The sequence below is a fragment of the Triturus cristatus genome, chromosome 8 (assembly GCF_964204655.1).
Source record: "Triturus cristatus chromosome 8, aTriCri1.1, whole genome shotgun sequence".
Lineage (NCBI taxonomy): Eukaryota > Metazoa > Chordata > Amphibia > Caudata > Salamandridae > Triturus > Triturus cristatus.
This window is the reverse complement of record NC_140591.1, coordinates 62082738-62102115: the sequence shown is the minus strand read 5'-3', so window position 1 is coordinate 62102115 and position 19378 is coordinate 62082738. Positions and strand designations below refer to the sequence as shown.

General features: G+C 51.7%; 1 protein-coding gene across 2 annotated transcripts in view; it reads left to right on the top strand.

Annotated features, from left to right (window-relative positions):
• PTGFRN (prostaglandin F2 receptor inhibitor) overlaps positions 1-19378 on the top strand; it is a 484819-nt gene that overhangs the window by 246382 nt on the left and 219059 nt on the right. For both annotated transcript variants that reach the window (XR_014967615.1, XM_085620984.1), the window contains exon 4: positions 16210-16593. Coding sequence is in view for 1 of the 2 variants with exons in the window: in XM_085620984.1 (XP_085477110.1) it covers positions 16210-16593 (384 nt within the window). In the remaining variant the exon portion in view is untranslated. The remainder of the gene's footprint in view (positions 1-16209; positions 16594-19378) is intronic.

The following is a 19378-nucleotide window of genomic DNA, read 5'->3' as shown; positions in this document are numbered from 1 at the left end:
GCCTCTGGTTGTGTTTACCCTGTGTCTGTTCGCTCCACGGGCCTCTGGTTGTGTTTACCCTGTGTGTGTTCACTCCATGGACCCCTGCCTCTGGAAGCAGCACGTCTCATTTAGAATCAGCCCTGCAGAGAAGCTTTCTACATGTTCAGTATGTCTCCCCCTCTCTCTCTCCCTCTCCCTCTCCCTCTCATATATTCCAGGCACCAGGCCTTAAAAGAGCTGCTGTGTTCATATTCCTCTGAACTTCCACTGCCCTCTTGAAGTCGCTGCTTTGAGGACTGATGTTAATAAACATGAATCTGCGTGAGGAGGGAACGAAATATTCTCAGGACAAAAAAGGAGACGATTCTAGGAGACTCACTGAACTACATTTAAATATATAAAGTGGTAGCTTCCTGCTGCAAGAAAACCCCCTTAGTGGCTCCTGGGCCTATTCATGCAAAATGGGCAGGGCCACTGGAATTATGCGGTAGGTGAGGGCCAAATTATGCTGCATGATATAGTAAATTATGCGGAAAGAATGGCAAATTTGCCGGCATAATGCGCCAAATTTTGTTTTAGTACTACTTCATTCTTTTGTTATTTTTACACTTGTGAACACAGTCTGGGCATTGGTTGCACCTCATTAGTCCCACTTTAACACCCAAATATAGCAATAAGCAACAGAAAGACGAACAGCCCCCCTTTTCAGAGACCCCCCCCCCCTCCCCCCCCAGCCCAAAGTGCAGCAACACGTGCAGCTTTGCTTTTAGTAACTTTTGAACCGTTTGAGCTAGAGACAAAAAAAATCCGCAGATTATGGGGCAGGTAATGGATTCTGTTGCAAATGCGGCAAATCTATAATTATGCTAAAATCGCCACGGCCGCACAATCGCATAATTCCAGTGGCCCTGCATATGGTCAAATCCTCCCATCTTTAACGAGTGGCTGGAGCAATGAACGGGGGGGGGGGGGCAGGGGGTAGTAACGCAAGCCCCTGCGGCGCAGGGGGCCTCGACCCTTCTTGGGGGTGGAGGGGGAGCGGCAGTAGAGGGCCAGAGAGTAGCTGTGAAATATGGGAGAGGGCCGGGTGTGTGTGGGGGGGGGGGTGTGTGTGGGGGGGGGCTTTATTTAACCTTATGCTGCAATGAATAATTGAAAGATGGCTACTAACGTTTGTAGTGTTTGAAGCACCATCTTTTAAGTAACTGTTGTTTTGTTTAAACTAGAAACAGTGCTTTTCTTAAAATCTGGATGTCAAGCAGAAGGTGGCAGATTATGTGACAAGCTCAGTTTATTCATAGATGTGCGGGAAATGCGGCAAACAAATAGTTGTAGTGACTGTAACTGACACTGCATAGAGACGCGCTGCCTCCACTGTCCTGTTCATTCAGCACAGAACACGACGAGTTCATTGGATGCTCGTCCTGCACGGGGGATGGGGGGGGCGGGGTGGGCTGCACGCCCGATCTGGCGGTGTCGATTGTGTGGAGTAGACAGTAAGGGTTACTTGGCATTTTCTCAATAATACACGGATTTTTCCAGATGGTGGAATGGATGTTTGCGATGGAATACAGCGCCTTCCCAGGGCGTTGCCTTCCAGGCGCAGTGTCTGAGCCACTGTTTTGTATCGTTGGACCTGTCTCGTGCAGTGTTCGTGGCGCGTTAGTGCAGTGTTTGGTTGAGGGGTGCCCAGTGGGGCTGTGTCTTTCTCCGAGTGAGTCCTTCACGCTCTGTTGCCCCTGCCACGGATCACACGGTGTTAACGGCCCGTCGGCGCCGCCCAGACCTGTATTTAGTTGTCCGCACTTGCAGCGTGCGTTCTTTTGAAGTTTTGGCCGCAGTTTTGCAAAGCTTGGATGCGCAGGGAGCGGCTAGAAGGTCGGCTTCTAGTGGCACCTGTCGGCTCCTTTGTTTCCCCTGGAAGGCGTCCACGGCAGGTTTTTTCCACTCTGCTGTGGGTGACTCAGGAGATCCGGAACAGGTGACCGATTAGCAAAGAAAAGCCACGGGCATTGCAAATAAACGAAATCTGAGCCCCTGGATACGAGGCCAAAACATAAACAGAGCGCAGTGTCCCACGCAGCCAGGGCTGGGCCGGCGCCCTGTGCTCGTGCCTGTGCAGTGAAGCAGCCCTGGGCCCTCACAACAGTGCCCTGTGCTCGTGCCTGTGCAGTGAAGCAGCTCTGGGCCCTCGGAACAGTGCCCTGTGCTCGTGCCTGTGCAGTGAAGCAGCCCTGGGCCCTCGGAGCAGTGCCCTGTGCTCGTGCATGTGCAGTGAAGCACTCCTGGGCCCTCGCAACAGTGCCCTGTGCTCGTGCCTGTGCAGTGAAGCAGCCCTGGGCCCTCGCAACAGTGCCCTGTGCTCGTGCCTGTGCAGTGAAGCAGCCCTGGGCCCTCGGAACTGTGCCCTGTGCTCGTGCAGCGAGGCACTCCTGGGCCCTCGCAACAGTGCCCTGTGCTCGTGCCTGTGCAGTGAAGCAGCCAGGGCTGGGCCGTCGCCCTGTGCTCGTGCCTGTGCAGTGAAGCAGCCCTGGGCCCTCGGAACAGTGCCCTGTGCTCGTACCTGTGCAGTGAAACAGCCCTGGTCCCTCGGAACAGTGTGCTCGTGCCTGTGCAGTGAAACAGTTCTGGGCCCTCAGAACAGTGCCCTGTGCTCGTGCCTGTGCAGTGAAGCAGTCCCAGTCATGGGCCTCGGAACAGTGTCCTGTGCTCGTGCAGTGAAGCAGCCCTGGGCCCTCGGAACCGTGTCATGTGCTCGTGCCTGCGCAGTGAAGCAGCCCTGGGCCCTCGGAACAGTGTCCTGTGCTCGTGCCTGTGCAGTGAAGCAGTTCTGGGCCCTCGGAACAGTGCTCGTACCTGTGCAGTGAAGCAGTCCTGGGCCTCGGAACAGTGCCCTGTGCTTGTGCCTGTGCAGTGAAGCAGTCCCAGTCCTGGGAATAGTGCTCTGTTCTCGTGCCTGTGCAGTGAAGCAGTCCCAGTCCTGGGCCCTCGGAACAGTGTTTGTGCCTGTGCAGTGAAGCAGTCCCAGTCCTGGGCCCTCGGAACAGTGTTTGTGCCTGTGCAGTGAAGCAGTCCCAGTCCTGGGCCCTCGGAACGGTGTCCTGTGTTCGTGCCTGTGCAGTGAAGCAGTCCTGGGCCTCGGAACAGTGCCCTGTGCTTGTGCCTGTGCAGTGAAGCAGCCCCAGTCCTGGGCCCTCGGAGCAGTGTCCTGTGTTCGTGCCTGTGCAGTAAAGCAGTACTGGGCCCTCGGCACAGTGCCCTGTTCTCGTGCAGTGAAGCAGTTCTAGGCCCTTGGAACTGTGCTCTGTGCACGTGCCTGTGCAGTGAAGCAGTCCTGGGCCCTCGGAACAGTGCTCGTGCCTGTGCCGTGCTGTAGGGCTGGGCATTGAGAAAAGCGTCCAGTGCTTGTGCCTGTGCAGAATGCCTCGGCAGGGAGGGACAGCCAACTTTCCATGCAGTGCAGCAGGCCTGGGCCGCGGGTGATGGTTTCCTGTGCACTGCAGGAGGCCTGGGCCTTGGGGGTAGCGTCCTGTGCTTTTGGGCGTTCAGTGCAGCAGGCAAAGGGGAAGCGTCCTGTGCAGTGCAAGAGGCCTAGGCTGTGGGGACAGACAGTGTTTCTTGTTTTCGCCTGTCAGATTCGATCTGACAGCGGTGAGTTTTTGGATACCGAGGCAATAGCCTCATTACTCCACATTCATTTTGAGTTTTTTAGTCGCTGTTTCGGTTGTCTTATTGATGTGTGACGCTTTGTCACAGTTGAGGTTGGATCACAAGGTCAGCGCTGTGAAAGGCCGCAGGTTGCGGTCAATATGGTTTGCGGAAGTGTCAGCAAGTTTAGTCGCAGAGTCTTGTATTCGTCTGCCAAATGTCTTCTGGTGGTGATGAGCTTTTGATGGCTGCCGCGGCGGTTGCCTTCTGACAGTGTTGAGTTTTGGGTACCTTCCGGGGCGATTTGCCCTCAGGCAGTGATGGGTTTTTGGATGCTGTGGGGACGGTGTACTGTGCTCCTGCCTATGAGGCAGAATGGCTGACTGGGTGGGCGGGGAGGGAGAGGGGGGGTGGGAGAGGGGGGGCGGCGGCCTATGATCGTGCCTGTATGGTGCAACAGTCCAATATGATGGGCGGAGCGCTGAAACTTATCAGACACTCACCCCCAGTCACAGATCTGGGTTGAATCTATCATTGTTCTTTAGCTCACTTCGCCACCTCATTTCAGACACAGCCATATGCAAATCAGTCTTGACCCTGTGCCCAATGGGAACAGTCCAGCCCTAACTGCCAAGCCAGGTCCTCCGTGGACTGGAAACAAGCATCCTGGGACCGGTTCGGGGCAACACCCCTCATCAGTCAGGCTGTCTTGAATCCAGTGGCAAAGTGAGCGAGGGACCCACGTCTGGGCATACCCTGCCAACTTAGGGCGAACAAAGCAAACACAATGAGTTAATAGACCGAGTCACCCCGAGTGGGACGGGTATATCCAGACATAGGTCCCTTGCTCTCCATCAGACTGTGTGTGATTCACATGCCTTTTTGATCAGAAGGCGGTACCCACTGGCACCCTTTGAACTGTTGGCAAAGTTACCAAGTATTGAACACGGGGTGTGCTTGTCATTATCTGCTTCCCTTGCTCTCCATGCCACTGGAGTCAAGCTATCCTGGCTGAAGAGCGGTGAAACCCCGAAACCGGTCCTAGGGTGCTTGTTTCCAGTCCAGGGAGGACCTGGCTTGGCAGTTCGGGCTGGACTGTTCCCATGAGGCACAGGGTCAAAACTGGTTTGCATATGGCTGGGTCCAAACTGTAACGGCATGGTGAGCAAAGAAACGATGGATTTAGGCCCAGATCTCTGTATTGGGGTGAATGTATGACATTGCCCAGCATTCTGGCCTTCAATTGTTTTTGCATGTGCAGTACAGCAGGCAGGGATTCTGGGTACAGCGTTCTGTGCTCGTGTCTGTGCAGTGCAACAGGTCTGGCCTGTGATGACTGTGTGCTGTGCTCGTGTCTGCAGTGCAGCAGCCCTGAGCCAGTGTGAACCACACTGGGTGCGTGGTGCAGCAGGCCTGGCCTGTGGGTATGGCCTACTTTGCTTGTCCCTCTGTGGTGCAACAGGCCTGGGCTGTGGGGATAGCCTACTGTGCTTGTCCCTCTGTGGTGCAACAGGCCTGGGCTGTGAGGACGCTCTCCAGTGCGCGTGCCTGTACAGTGCAGTGCAGGTGCCCTAGGCCCTGGGGGGGGGAGGGGGGGGAGGGGGGGGACTGCCTGCTCTGCTCGTTCCTGTGCGGTGCCGCAGCCCTGGGCCAGTTTGAATCCCATTGTGTGCGCTGTGCAGCAGGCATGGCCTGTGGGTATGGCCTACTTTGCTTGTCCCTCTGTGATGCAGCAGGCCAGGCCTGTGGGGACAGCTTACTGTGCTTGTCCCTCCCTGTGCGGTGCAGCAGGCCTGCACCATGTGGGTGACTACCGGTGCTTATGCGTGTGCATTGTAGCCGTCTGGGGACGTTGTCTTGTGTGCGTGCCTTTACCCTGCACAGACATGGTCGTGGGGACGGTGTCTTGTGTGCGTGCCTTTACCCTGCACAGCCCTGGTCGTGGGGGTCTGTCGCCTTTACCCTGCACAGACCTGGTCGTGGGGACGGTGTCTTGTGTGCGTGCCTTTACCCTGCACAGACCTGGTAGTGGGGACGGTGTCTTGTGTGCGTGCCTTTACCCTGCATAGACCTGGTCGTGGGGACGGAGTCTTGTGTGCGTGCCTTTACCCTGCACAGACCTGGTTGTGGGGACGGTGTCTTGTGTGTGTGCCTTTACCCTGCACAGCCCTGGTCATGGGGGTCTGTCGCCTTTATCCTTCACAGACCTGGTCGTGGGGACGGAGTCTTGTGTGTGTGCCTTTACCCTTCACAGACCTGGTCGTGGGGACGGTGTCTTGTGTGTGTGCCTTTACCCTGCACAGACCTGGTTGTGGGGACGGTACCTTGTGTGCGTGCCTTTACCCTGCACAGACCTGGTCGTGGGGACGGAGTCTTGTGTGCGTGCCTTTACCCTGCACAGCCCTGGTCGTGGGGGGTCTGTCGTCTTTACCCTGCACAGACCTGGTCGTGGGGACGATGTCTTGTGTGCGTGCCTTTACCCTTCACAGACCTGGTCGTGGGGACGGTGTCTTGTGTGTGTGCCTTTACCCTTCACAGACCTGGTAGTGGGGACGGTGTCCTGTGTGCGTGCCTTTACCCTTCACAGACCTGGTCGTGGGGACGATGTCTTGTGTGCGTGCCTTTACCCTTCACAGACCTGGTCGTGGGGACGGTGTCTTGTGTGTGTGCCTTTACCCTTCACAGACCTGGTAGTGGGGACGGTGTCCTGTGTGCGTGCCTTTACCCTTCACAGACCTGGTCGTGGGGACGATGTCTTGTGTGCGTGCCTTTACCCTGCACAGCCCTGGTCGTGGGGGGTCTGTCGTCTTTACCCTGCACAGACCTGGTCGTGGGGACGATGTCTTGTGTGCGTGCCTTTACCCTTACCCTGCACAGCCCTGGTCGTGGGGGGTCTGTCGTCTTTACCCTTCACAGACCTGGTAGTGGGGATGGTGTCTTGTGTGCGTGCCTTTACCCTGCACAGACCTGGTCATGGGGACGGTGTCTTGTGTGCGTGCCTTTACCCTGCACAGACCTGGTCGTGGGGACGGTGTCTTGTGTGCGTGCCTTTACCCTGCACAGACCTGGTCGTGGGGGATGGTGTCTTGTGTGCGTGCCTTTACCCTGCACAGCCCTGGTCGTGGGGGTCTGTCGCCTTTACCCTGCACAGACCTGGTCGTGGGGACGGTGTCTTGTGTGCGTGTCTTTAGGACCCGGCCCCCCTAGATTGATCTCTGACCCTCTCCCAAGTTACCCACAAACACTCCTTAATACTTTCCAAGTGTGGGTATAAACGGCCATGTTTAATTTTACATAACACTCCTAAACATGACAATTAATGATGCATATTCACAACACATATCACATACTTTTTCAAATTCAATATTGGCAATTTTAATATCAACAATTTTAATATCAACAATCAAATCACAGTCATATCATCAGACATTTTTATATTGCTTGCTCCCAGCACCGAGGGGCCCTCTGGTTCGGCTCTCCAAGATAGAGAGACCACGCAAGGCGTGACCCACCTGCGTCCTTGAGAGGTAGGCCCCAGCCCTCTGGACCTTGTCCGCCATTACCTGGGGCCCACTCCTCTACCACCAGGCTGCTAAGGAGGCTTGAAGGGGATAATCAGGGGCCGCTGCCCCCTGCCTCAATTTGTGACCTGGTGCCCTTGCCTCAATTCGTGACCTGGCGCCCTTGCCTCCACGGCCGTTGTACCCATTCTCCCTGCGGAGAGCTTACCGTCCATCCCCCCCAGTGCTGGCCTAGGGAGTATGTAAGGAGGACTCCCTTTAAAACTTTGCGAGTCAATGCTCTATGTCCTCTTTACCGCCATCCCCCCTCCAAAATCTACATAATGGGACGGGTGGGTGGGAGTTAGCAGCAACAGCAACGTTCCTGGGACCCGGCACGGAAAGAAGAGGGCCATCCCAGTGATACAGAGGCCTAAATAGGCCATGGCTCCTCCCCATTTCCCGCGCCGAGCCCCAGGGCGGGACTCCGTCATGGCTGTGCCCCGGAAGCATTTCTCCCTACCAATGAGCGTGACGGGGATCCCGGGGGCCGGTCCCTAAAGGCGCGCTTCGTTAGGTCTTCTCTCACCTCTGCCTGCAGTCGCATATGACGGTGCTTCTGTGTCAAACCAGACATTGCCCTCGCTATTGATCTTGAGAAGGGGCGCCCCATCGGGATGATACGTAATGCAAAATTCAGCTGCCCCACCAGCACTTGAAGCTGATGCATTGTTACTTTTTTTTTACCAGCCAGGGCTGCATTTATTGACCCTGAAAAAGCCTGGACCTTGTCTAGCGGCAATCTGCATTCCCCCATCACTGTGTCTATCTCGATGCCAAGGAAGGACATGCACCTAGCAGGGCCTACGGTCTTACCCGGGGCCAATGGCACCCCCAACTCCTGCAACATCTCCACTAGTTCCCCCAGTGCCTGGTCACAGTCATCCAATGACGAGGGACCCATCACCATGAAGTCATCCAAATCGTGCACAATGTCCTTGAGACCAGTGCTAACAGTAAAGAGCCATTGCAGCATGGAGCTGGGCATCTCAAAGTACCTGCAACCCATTGGCATACATTTATCGTAGTAAAACTGGTGCTCAGGCTGAAAACCTAACAGATGATAGTCATCGGGGTGTACAGGCATGAGCCGGAAGGCAGACTCAATGTCTCTTTTTGCCATGAAGGTGTTCGGCCCTAAATCACGAATCTTCTGTAATGCGGCATCAAAAGAAGAATAAGTCACTGAGCACAGTGACGGATCTATGTCGTCATTCACTGATGCTCCCCTTGGTGCTGACAAGTTCTGAATCATCCTGAACTGGCCAGGCTCCTTTTTGGGGACCACTCCCAGTGGTGAGCAAACATAACCAGGCAACGGGGGGGTCGAGGAATGGGCCTGCTATCCGCCCCCACACCCTTTTCTTATTGACTTTCTGAGACACCACTGAAGCATGCATGCGTGCTGACACTAAATTTTTTGGGAGGCACCCCTTGGGCTGGAATGCGAAAACCCGTGGAAAAACCTTGGAAAATTGTTGTGGCTGCGTTCCTGTCGGGGTACTGACTCAGCCAAAAAATCAGCTTCCCTATCTTTACTGGGGTGGGTAACCTATTGCTGTGGTGGCTTGTGGTCCCTGCCCCTGTCTTTTGATTTTTTGTTACACTTAAATTCGGGGTGAGAAGGATGGCCGCAGAATGCACACGCATGTTTGAATTTACATGCTCCTGGTGGCCATGTACACACTTTTTTTATTAAAGGCCCAAAACGTCCCTTTTTTCTCGCCTGCCCCTCCCTGTGAAGTCCGAAAGGGCTGCTTCATTTGTGCCTTATTGTTTATACTTTCCAACCATACATTAACTTCAGTTTGATCCCACTCCATGTCGGGGTCCTCAACCTTTGCCCATCTGCAATCCCTATCATAGTCCATCCACGCAGTCCCCCCGTATGTTGTATGAGCCTTCAGGATCTTGTTAGCATAACACATCAATGGGATGGCCGACTCCGGCTTCTTTTCTAACATCACTGAAGAAAAAACATTAAAACCGAACTGCCAATTTGTGATAGACTCGTCCACTCTAGGTTTCCTGTCTCTGAAAGATCCTCCTTTACCCTCCTTTTCTTTGGGCTCAACTTCCCGTCTTTTTGGTCTAATTAACGAATACATATCAGTAAATTCCCCCTTCCAAATCTTCTCCCTCATGTCTTGTGACACGTGCGCCGCCAATTTCCCGCGTTTGGACAACACTGTATCCTGGCCCCCAATTGCTGTTGACTTGCCCTCTGTAGTTTTATCAGTATTTTTCACCGACTTACCTTATGCGGTCCCTGTTGTTGCCTCCGATTGGTCGGGGGCCGCTTGACCCACCGCCGGGGCAGCCACACTCACTGCCTTGCCCTGCGCTTTGCCTAAGAGCGCCACCTGTTTATTAATTTCCTGGAGGCCAGTCTCGGTGGCAGACTGTGGCACCCATGGAGCTACTGGTGTGCTGTCGGCCTCGCTTGGTTCTGCCGGGGCCGCTAACTGAGCCAGCAATGTAGCCATGGATGCCAAAATGCTAGCGGTGGAATGCGTGTCTCCCCCTGGCTGTTCTGTAGGTTGGCCTGTAACTGTTACAGGTAGCGCCCCCCGTTCCTTGTGGAGCATAGGTAGAATGACTAGTGGTTCTGTTGGTACAGCAGGACACTCAGGACTAGGTGCCGGCGCTAAAGCTTTCAGTGCGCCCCTGATCTCAGCTAGTATTGTCCCCACCTTGTCACGCTCCCCTATCTTTGGACATGGTTGCGCTGGCTCTAGTAAGGGTGGTGGTAGGGGAGTCTCTGGCTGTGGGGGCGGCCGCTCTGGTTCGATAGTCCCTTGTCCTTTCCTATTATTGTTGGTCTGCCTGGTGGCCTTGGGGCTCTTCCCTTTTCCTTTCCCTGTCTGTGTCCTGGGCCTCTACTCTAATGGAGGGAAAGCTGCCCTGGGAGGGACTTTGGATCTGTGCAGGCGATCTACCAACTCAGTGTCTGGGACCGGCTCTGGGTCTTGGCCCCGGTTCGGTTCCGTCTCTTGCTCTCCCTGCTCATCATCACTACTCTCGTTTTCCCCCATTTTCGCTAGTACAAGCTTCAAGAGCTGTGCCCCCTTGCGCTTCTTATTGAGCTCTTTTGCCGATATTCTCCCCCTTGACTGCTGCCAACACTTACTTCTCTTGGCGCCTGGTAATGCCCCCTAGCAAATGCACGCGCTGCCTTCCGCTCACAAAATTGGGGATCAGTTCTAGGTCCTCCCCACCTCGTGCTCTGTCTCTATTCAACTTAACAGTCCACTTAATTGCCCCCAATACTGCCCTTAAATGCCGCACGCCGCTCCTCTTTCCAGCGCGACTCAGGCAATACCTCCTTTGCGCTCAGCCAAGCAAGAAATTCTCCTGCTCCGCTTTTAAAGCAGTACCCCGCTTGTCTAGCGCCCTCCTTCCGGCACTGCACTACTGCGCGTCCCCACTTGTGTAGCACCTCCTTCCCTCGTGACTCAACGCGCTCACTACGCACTCTTTATTGCCCCCTCGCGCACAAAAAAATCCCGCGCGCCGATCTGACTTCCAGCGAGGAGCTTAGAGGCCCGCTACCAAGGCAGGAACTCTGAATTCCTCGCTACTTTGTTAACACGGTTGCAAGCTATGCTGTGGCTCGCCCGGGAACTCTGAATTCCCCGCTACGTTGCTACTTATGCTGTGCCTCGCCCTAACCCGCCGGTCCCCCCCACGTGGCAGGAAACCCGGTCCGAGTCCTCGAGAGCAGTTCCCAGGCAGCCTCCGAGGGCCGGCTGCGTTCCCACGAAATAATTACCGGGAGAAACCTCACCCGCTCACCCCGCGGAGGCTGCCCAAAAAACCCGCCCGAGCCCCGACACCTTACCTCCGTCCACACGTGGACCAGCCTAAATACTTTAGCAACGACACAGCCCGACTATCTCCCGATCCCAACGCGATGCCCAGCTGCAAATAATCCAGTCCGATCCCTGTCCTCGTCGAGACTGCTGCCAATCCCCAAGAAATGGCGTTGGGACGAACTGCTAGTTAACAGCAATGTTCCTGGGACCCAGCGCGGAAAGAAGAGGGCTATCCCAGTGATACCGAGGCCTAAATAGGCCATGGCTCCTCCCCATTTCCCGCGCCGAGCCCCAGGGCAGAACTACGTCATGGCTGTTCCCCGGAAGCATTTCTCCCTACCAATGGGCATGACAGGGATCCCGGGGGCCGGGCCCTAAAGGCGCGCTTCGTTAACTCTCACGCTTCTCCATACCCTGCACAGACATGGTAGCGGGAACGGTGTCTTGTGTGCGTGCCTTTACACTGCGCAGACCTGGTCGTGGGGGACGGTGTCTTGTGCTTGTAGGCCTAGGCCATAGCCCAGTGTCCTGTGCAGTGCGCAGACTCGAACCCTGTGGACAGCGTTCTGTGCTCGCGCCTGTGCAGGGCATACTTGGGGCTTCAGCATGGGCCCTGTGGGGAGGATTTGGCAGAGCAACCATACAGACAGGAAGAACGGAGGGTCCTTAGCCCTGAAACGTTGAGCTGTCAAGGGGCGGAGCCTTCCTTGCTCCACCAACAACTGCGAATCTCTGTAGAAGAGGACAAGAGCTTGGATTGGCAAGAGTAGCAGTCCATCAATGAGAAGGAAGTGGCAAAAGGAACCATGGGCCATAGAGGCCCAATTAAAGGCTACAAAGGATGGTGCATTGTACCCAAAGGTCTGTGCCCACCTCTGTGTACTGGGATGGGCACTTTTGCTTCCTTGGTTGGGTCCTATGTGCAAAGGGATGCCCTTCTATAGCTTGCAAAAGGGAAAGGCCTGCAGCTTAAGATGGTGAAAACCCCTGTGTGTCTAACAAATTATATAAGGAACGGCAGGAGCACAGCGCCTTGAGACTAGTGTGATATTCATCGCTTAATAAAAGGGGTCTGTGTGCCCAGTAGAAGGAGGTGGCATCACCCTAGTTCACCTCTGGGAGATAAGGCTGAAGGACCTGTAGATACAATAGATAATAGATCAATTTGCTATAAACCGTCCACTCTCTGTTGATGATGTATACCCAAGTAGTTGCTGCAAAGTGTCCTTTTCACGCCACCCCTCCCCCCCCCATCCCACAAAGTGAATATGATAATGCACTCCCAAAGGTCTACACCCAGGTCTGCAGCCAGGAAATAGAGATCTACCATTGGATGGTCGAGAAGAGAGTAGTGATGTCCCGTATTACTCATATCACTCACCCTAAACTCAAAGATGATGTCACAAGATTCCAAACTTCAGAGCCACTGTCACCATAAGAGTCCTTAGAAGAAGCAAGTGAAAGGGTGCACTTGGTCATGAAAGGACCACTCCAAGAATGTCTCACTCAATGGATGGGCTCAAGTAAGACCTGTTTCTGCAAACAGTGTTGTATTGGAACTCTTGAAGATGTCCTCCCTTCAAGGGGCCAGCCCTCAAATGTTTCCAACAGACATCTGGTGGTTTTTGCTCCAGGTGAGTCCAGAGCTGGACAAGGTGAGACCTGGTTGTGTGGGACATTCCGATAGATTCAGGACTCTGTGTAACTGATGCAAACCCAGGAGAACAAAAGATCTCCATCCCGGAAACTGCAACCTAGTGTAGTGGCTATCATTCCACTGACAATGAACTGATGCCTCTCTCACTCAAGGGGCACGAGGATTGCATGTGACCCCTGGTGGTCACTGCTAACCAAAGGACAACGGACACAAGAGGGTTTAAACATTATAGTTATGACAAACCCAGTTGCCTCTACCATCTTCTTTTTTTAAATTAAAGAACAGTGTGCATTTGATACCTCTGCTTGTCGGTAGACCACCGAAGTGATGATTGCAACGCATGCTCTGCGTTCACCCCGAAGATTCTGAGGGTGAGAGGGAGGCAGAGGGAAGCCAACTACAACATGCAGGGCCAACAAGCATCTCAGTCTCTATGAGACTTGGTCCTCTCAAGCGACAAGGAGAACATCGCCAAAGCACTGGAAGGAGAGACAGACATCCAGATTGTGGACAACAATACACAAGGTGGCAAGAAGACTTCTCGAGAGGTAAGTGAACCACTGTCCTCGAAAAACGTAATTCCGAAAAAACAGAGTCTAAGACCTTGAAGGGAGACTCTGCATCGAATCACTCAACGGCGGCAGCAGCGCATAAAGAAAAGAGTTCCCTCGGATCCTTCGAAAAGGACACCGCAGCGATAAAGATCTCTGAAAAATCCAAGACGGTGATGGACACTCAAGGAAAAGACGTATTGATGATAAAACAGGTGCGGTCAAAATCAGAGAGACCCGGTTCGCATCTGCACTATCTTCGAAAGACTCTTCGACAAAGAGAAAAACTGAAATTCTCGATGCTGAACAAGAAGCGCCTGAGATGGCGAGGAAGAGGAGAAGGCTTGAGGCCAAAATGACTATTCTTATACAAAAGAAGAAGGACTTCAACAAAAGTCTAAAATATTATCGAATCCAAGAGCTCAACGATAACGGAAAAGGGAGAAAAAGGCGTTGAAAGCATAGAGCCACCCAGAACTACTGAACCTCAGGAGGAGCAGGAAAAGGAAGTCTTCTGTGAAGAGGAGGAGGAAGAAATGTACATGGGTTCTGAGGCTTCAGAATCCCAAGAAACAGCAGGATCTTGAAACAGATTCCCAGTAGAGGCTGCTGAAACATAGCCTTCGAGGCAGTCCGCGCCCAACGACATTGGGGTTTTTAATCGGGTGATCAAGAATCCAACAGATAGATGTGGAGGTCAACACCAATCATGCTTTTTATTAGAAACTCTTCTCCCTACACAATTTCTCCCTATGTTGCTAAGTGTTAGATCAAGGGAAGGAAGCTTTTAAAGAGCCGGCCATATGTAGAGTGGTTTACTGCTCGAGCAGAGCAGTATAAACACTCCTCTAGGGTCACAAGGTACATTAAGGGTGTGATCCCTGCAGATTCTATTATAACAACCACAGCTCGGAAAAGAACAAATGTGCCAAGCACAAAAGGAACTTCTCCAGCTAAGGAGAGTAAGAGGATGGACCTCATGGGTTGAAAGGTAGAGAGAAGTGCAGCAAATGAATGGTGCATCGCAAATTCAAATGCGTTGCTCCACCGCCACGTCTAACAACATTGGGAAGAGATAGGATAGTTCATGAGACTCCTACCAGAACAGCATCAAGAGAGCAGCCCAGATGGGAAAAATATTGCAAGCACTTGCCTAAAATCAGCCCTAGATGCTGTTGATTTGACAAAGAACAAGGGGACCCTACTCATACAGAGCCTGGGTATTAATTATTGGACAGAAACAATGGCTCGTATGGCTTGATAACCAAATATGTAATACACAAAGCCCAACGGCAATAACAACAAAGGGTTAACGTGACGTCAGAAAGGAAAATTGACCACACACATTAGAACCTTGGTAACAAACATTGTTCTTTATATTTACAATGAAAAAGTTTTAACTAAAAAACAATTTCACAATATACATTCAAACAAAATAACAGTTTCTTTAGACAATTCTAAGAAGTGTCCCAGTGAAAAACATAAACCTAAGCAACAAAATTATAACAACAAAGTGCAACATATAAAGGTTTCAATTATTCATTATATGGGCGACCAAAAAGAGAATTATTAAGATGCGGTTTATCAACACTTATTTATCATAAGTGTTGGATACGGGTTTGCCTCATAAATCTCGTCAACGACGTTTCGACCCTATTTACAATGGAGGGTCTCTTCAGGACAATTTAGTGTAGGGACACCTAGGAATTAAATGAAAATACCGTCAATATGCGATATTATTTAGGGAAGGAGATGTTCTAGCATATTAAATGAAGCCAACAATGAGACTGAGAGTATTCCTATTTTTAACTTGTCCCAACACCTCCTATCCTCTGCTGAGGTCTCCCTACTAAGTAAGGGATTATCTTTTGTTATAACTGAACATACAAATTTCTTTAAACTCAAGACAGAAATGTACCAGTTCTTCCGCAAGATACGTCTGAAAATATTTTTTTGTTTGAATGTATATTGTGAAATTGTTTTTTAGTTAAAACTTTTTCATTGTAAATATAAAGAACAATGTTTGTTACCAAGGTTCTAATGTGTGTGGTCAATTTTTCTCTCTGACGTCACGTTAACCCTTTGTTGTTATTGCCATTGGGCTTTGTGTATTACATATTTGGTTATCAAGCCATACGAGCCATTGTTTCTAGATGCTGTTGAGACATCAGACAGACACATGATGATTGGCATCACAGAAAGAAGACAAGCCTGCTTAAGTTTTTCAGGTTTCGAACTATACATATATATATATATATATTTTTATCAGTTAGCCCTTTTCATCCTCTGGTCAATTGTTTCGTTTCTTATTATTCTCACACCCCCTACAGTGTGTAGCAATGGGTCAGTCAACTGCACACATTGGCTAACTTCACTACACGCAACTGCATTCTGCCATTTTCCTAGGAGCCCCTCAGCAAACAGAGTGGTTCTTTACTGAGGCCATGTGGGACTTCTGTGACAATGCATACTTTTTGTAAACATTTTTTTATTGTTGCTTCTAGCCAGTTTATTTTATTTATATTGGTGAGAGTCCGGCAGCTTCCCCAACAATAAGGTTTTACAAAAACCTTACAAAAGAAGCATTGACAAAACCACAGAACTGGCAGCCAACGCCAGACCTGTTGTGCTTGCCAATACTTGTTTTATTAGTACTGTGACACAAACTTGCTTGAGAGGTCATTATTGACCGAGAATGAAAAGATGCATTAATAATTTAATTCTGAAAGTATTTATCCGTTCATTGCAGTGAATTGCTGACATCTTTATCTGCAGTAAATGTTTTCCTCTTCATTGCTCATCCAAAGTATGTGTTCCTTGTTGATTGTGAAATGTTGTGCCCCTTGGTTTGGACCCATTTGCTGTGTGTTGGAGGCACACAATATCTCTCATCAGGTGTGTGCTGAAATTCCTTACCACATGCCTGCTATGTGTATGTGCTATCACAATAAAAACTGTCAGGGGGTCTCATCTGCTGTTTTGTCTCGTCTCCACAGCTCTCAGCGTGTCAGTCAATGAAAGCGACGTGTCTCTGCGCAGAGGGGACCCCTTAGAGCTGACGTGTGTGGTGGCTGCGTCGGTGGAGGGTATGGCACAGACCGAGGTGGCCTGGTACATCAGTCCAACTCCTGATGATAGCTTAGAGAATTCTGAGGTCGTCGCCAGCGTGGACCACCAGTCTGTGGTGATGGAGTCTGCCCGGACACACCTCAGCCACTTAGAGTCCGGCTCCTACCGCTTGAGTGTGGATGCTACAGAAGACGCGGATGGTGGCTTCTACTTCTGCCGTGTGAGCATCTGGCTGCCGCAGAGCAATGGGAGTTGGTACAAAGCCACTGAGGAGACCTCGCCACCTGCCATGGTGGCCCTAAGTGTAGCCGGTAAGTGAATTTGGCATTAAAGTTATTGTGTCTGTTATATGGTCACCAAGAGCCAATCTCTGCACATTTCCAGGCTGTTGCTGGCTCCAGTATTTTGTGCATTTTTATCAACCTTTTGCCGCCTTCTCTTCCCTCTTTGCATTCTATTTCTCTTCATCTTATCTCTCATCCATTTTCCTACTTTTGTCCCTCTTTTCCACTATTTCTCCTTTTGCCCTGCTCATTTATTCAACTTATTTTGTTCCTTTCTTTCAATCCTGTTTCCCTATTTTGATCTCTTTGATCCAAGTTTTCCTGTGACGAATCTAGGAAAAGTAGCAGCATTTTATCTAGTCCTCGTCGTCACCTCGGGTTCACATGGTCTCTAGACTCCGCCTGGTGTCTACCATATGAAAACAAAGAGAGAGTGGGCTGAAAAGGGGGTCTTTGAAGAAGCTCTCTTAGGAGTTCTCTTGAGCATGCTTTGTCTAAGTATACGTGAGCAGGGTAATGTGCATTGGGTAGGGGTTGAGAGCACATTATCACATGGAGAGCATGTGCATGCCAGTGAAAGGAGGTTACATTTCCTGGCACCTGTTTTAGAATCATATGGTGAAGTAGGCTGTTGACAATTTGAGAACTGCCAGAAGAAGCTGCGCGGTAAAACCCATCGACAAGTGCAGGACTGGCAGAAGAAGCTGCGCTGTAATGCCCATCAACAAGTGCAGAACTGCCAGAAGAAGCTGCGCGGTAATGCCCATCGACAAGTGCAGAACTGCTAGAAGAAGCTGCGCAGTAATGCCCATCGACAAGTGCTGAACCGCCAGAAGAAGCTGAACGGTAACGACTGTCGACAAGTGCAGAACCGCCAGAAGAAGCTGAGCGGTAATGCCCATCGACAAGTGCAGAACTGCCAGAAGAAGCTGCGCGGTAACGACTGTCGACAAGTGCAGAACCGCCAGAAGAAGCTGAGCGGTAATGCCCATCGACAAGTGCAGAACCGCCAGAAGAAGCTGCGCGGTAATGCCCATCGACAAGTGCAGAACTGCCAGAAGAAGCTGCGCGGTAATGCCCATCGACAAGTGCAGAACTGCCAGAAGAAGCTGCGCGGTAATGCCCATCGACAAGTACAGAACTGCCAGAAGAAGCTGCGCCGTAATGCCCATCAACAAGTGCAGAACTGCCAGAAGAAGCTGCGCGGTAATGCCCATCGACAAGTGCAGAACTGCCAGAAGAAGCTGCGCGGTAATGCCCATCGACAAGTACAGAACTGCCAGAAGAAGCTGCGCGGTAATGCCCATCGACAAGTGCAGAACTGCTAGAAGAAGCTGCGCAGTAATGCCCATCGTCAACTGCAGAACTGCCAGAAGAAGCTGCGCGGTAATGCCCATCGACAAGTGCAGAACCGCCAGAAGAAGCTGAGCGGTAATGCCCATCGACAAGTGCAGAACCGCCAGAAGAAGCTGCGCGGTAATGCCCATCGACAAGTGCAGAACTGCCAGAAGAAGCTGCGCGGAAACGACTGTCGACAAGTGCAGAACCGCCAGAAGAAGCTGAGCGGTAATGCCCATCGACAAGTGCAGAACTGCCAGAAGAAGCTGCGCGGTAATGCCCATCAACAAGTGCAGAACTGCCAGAAGAAGCTGCGCGGTAATGCCCATCGACAAGTGCAGAACTGCTAGAAGAAGCTGCGCAGTAATGCCCATCGTCAAGTGCAGAACTGCCAGAAGAAGCTGCGCGGTAATGCCCATCGACAAGTGCAGAACCGCCAGAAGAAGCTGAGCGGTAACGGAGACGCATGGGAAGTTTGTTGCCCAAGTCATTAGTTTCAAACTGCTGAGATGCGGACAGATGCTCTAGTGCTGGGAGGCCCTCTGTTCACCAAGGTTCTGGAACAACATCCCTGTACCCTCCAGGACCGCGCCGACGCTGCTCTCATTTACGAGAGTGTTAAAGACTCACCTCTTTAAAGAACACTACATCACAATGCAGTAACCGCCCACTACCCAGTTACCTCTCCACCCGTTACAGAGTCGATAATGGCAGCTACAAACACGTAGGTGGTATCACTTGCATGAGAGCAGGGGCAGAGCTGGACTCTCTGTGGAATCTGGAGTGTCTCGGCATCCAGGGTTTGGGCAGACTACCATGTAATGGAGTTTTATATAGCGCAAACTAGACCCGAAGGTATCAAAATCAAAGCGCTTTACATGAGCACCGGTTACTTTACAGAGGGACACATTCATTTTTGTTGGGCACAGGGAGGTCAAGTGATTTGCCCAGAATCACAGAATGTTGATCGTCCCTGCCGAGACTCAAACCCGGTTCCCCAGCTCAGAGGTCGACCGCTCTAGCCGTTAGGCCACATTCTCTCCCCAGTGCCTGGTGGTGCTTGCATTGTCTAGCAGTGATGGGGGCTCTGCATGTAACATGCTTCCCTTCCACCCACCAACTCTCTCTGAGCCATCTGTCTCTCTCTGCTTCTACATCTCTTACCTCTTCTACATCTCCATCTAACCCCTTCCCCACCCTTCTTTCTTTTCTTCTCCACCCTTCTTTCTTTTCTTCTCCCTTTTACTCTCCCCGTTCACTTCTTCGCCCTCTCGCCTCTCTCCTCGCTTGTCCCCGTCTCCCGTTGTAATCTTTCTTTCCTTACCTTTCTTCAAGCTGCGTCTCTTCCTTTAGCTACTCATCTAAATTTGTCTCCCTCCCTCCGTCTCCATCTTTTTGTTTTTCATTCTCTTTTCCTCTTCCCTCTCTCTCCTCGCTTCTCCCCTTCGGTCTCCCGTTTTCACATCTCTTTCTC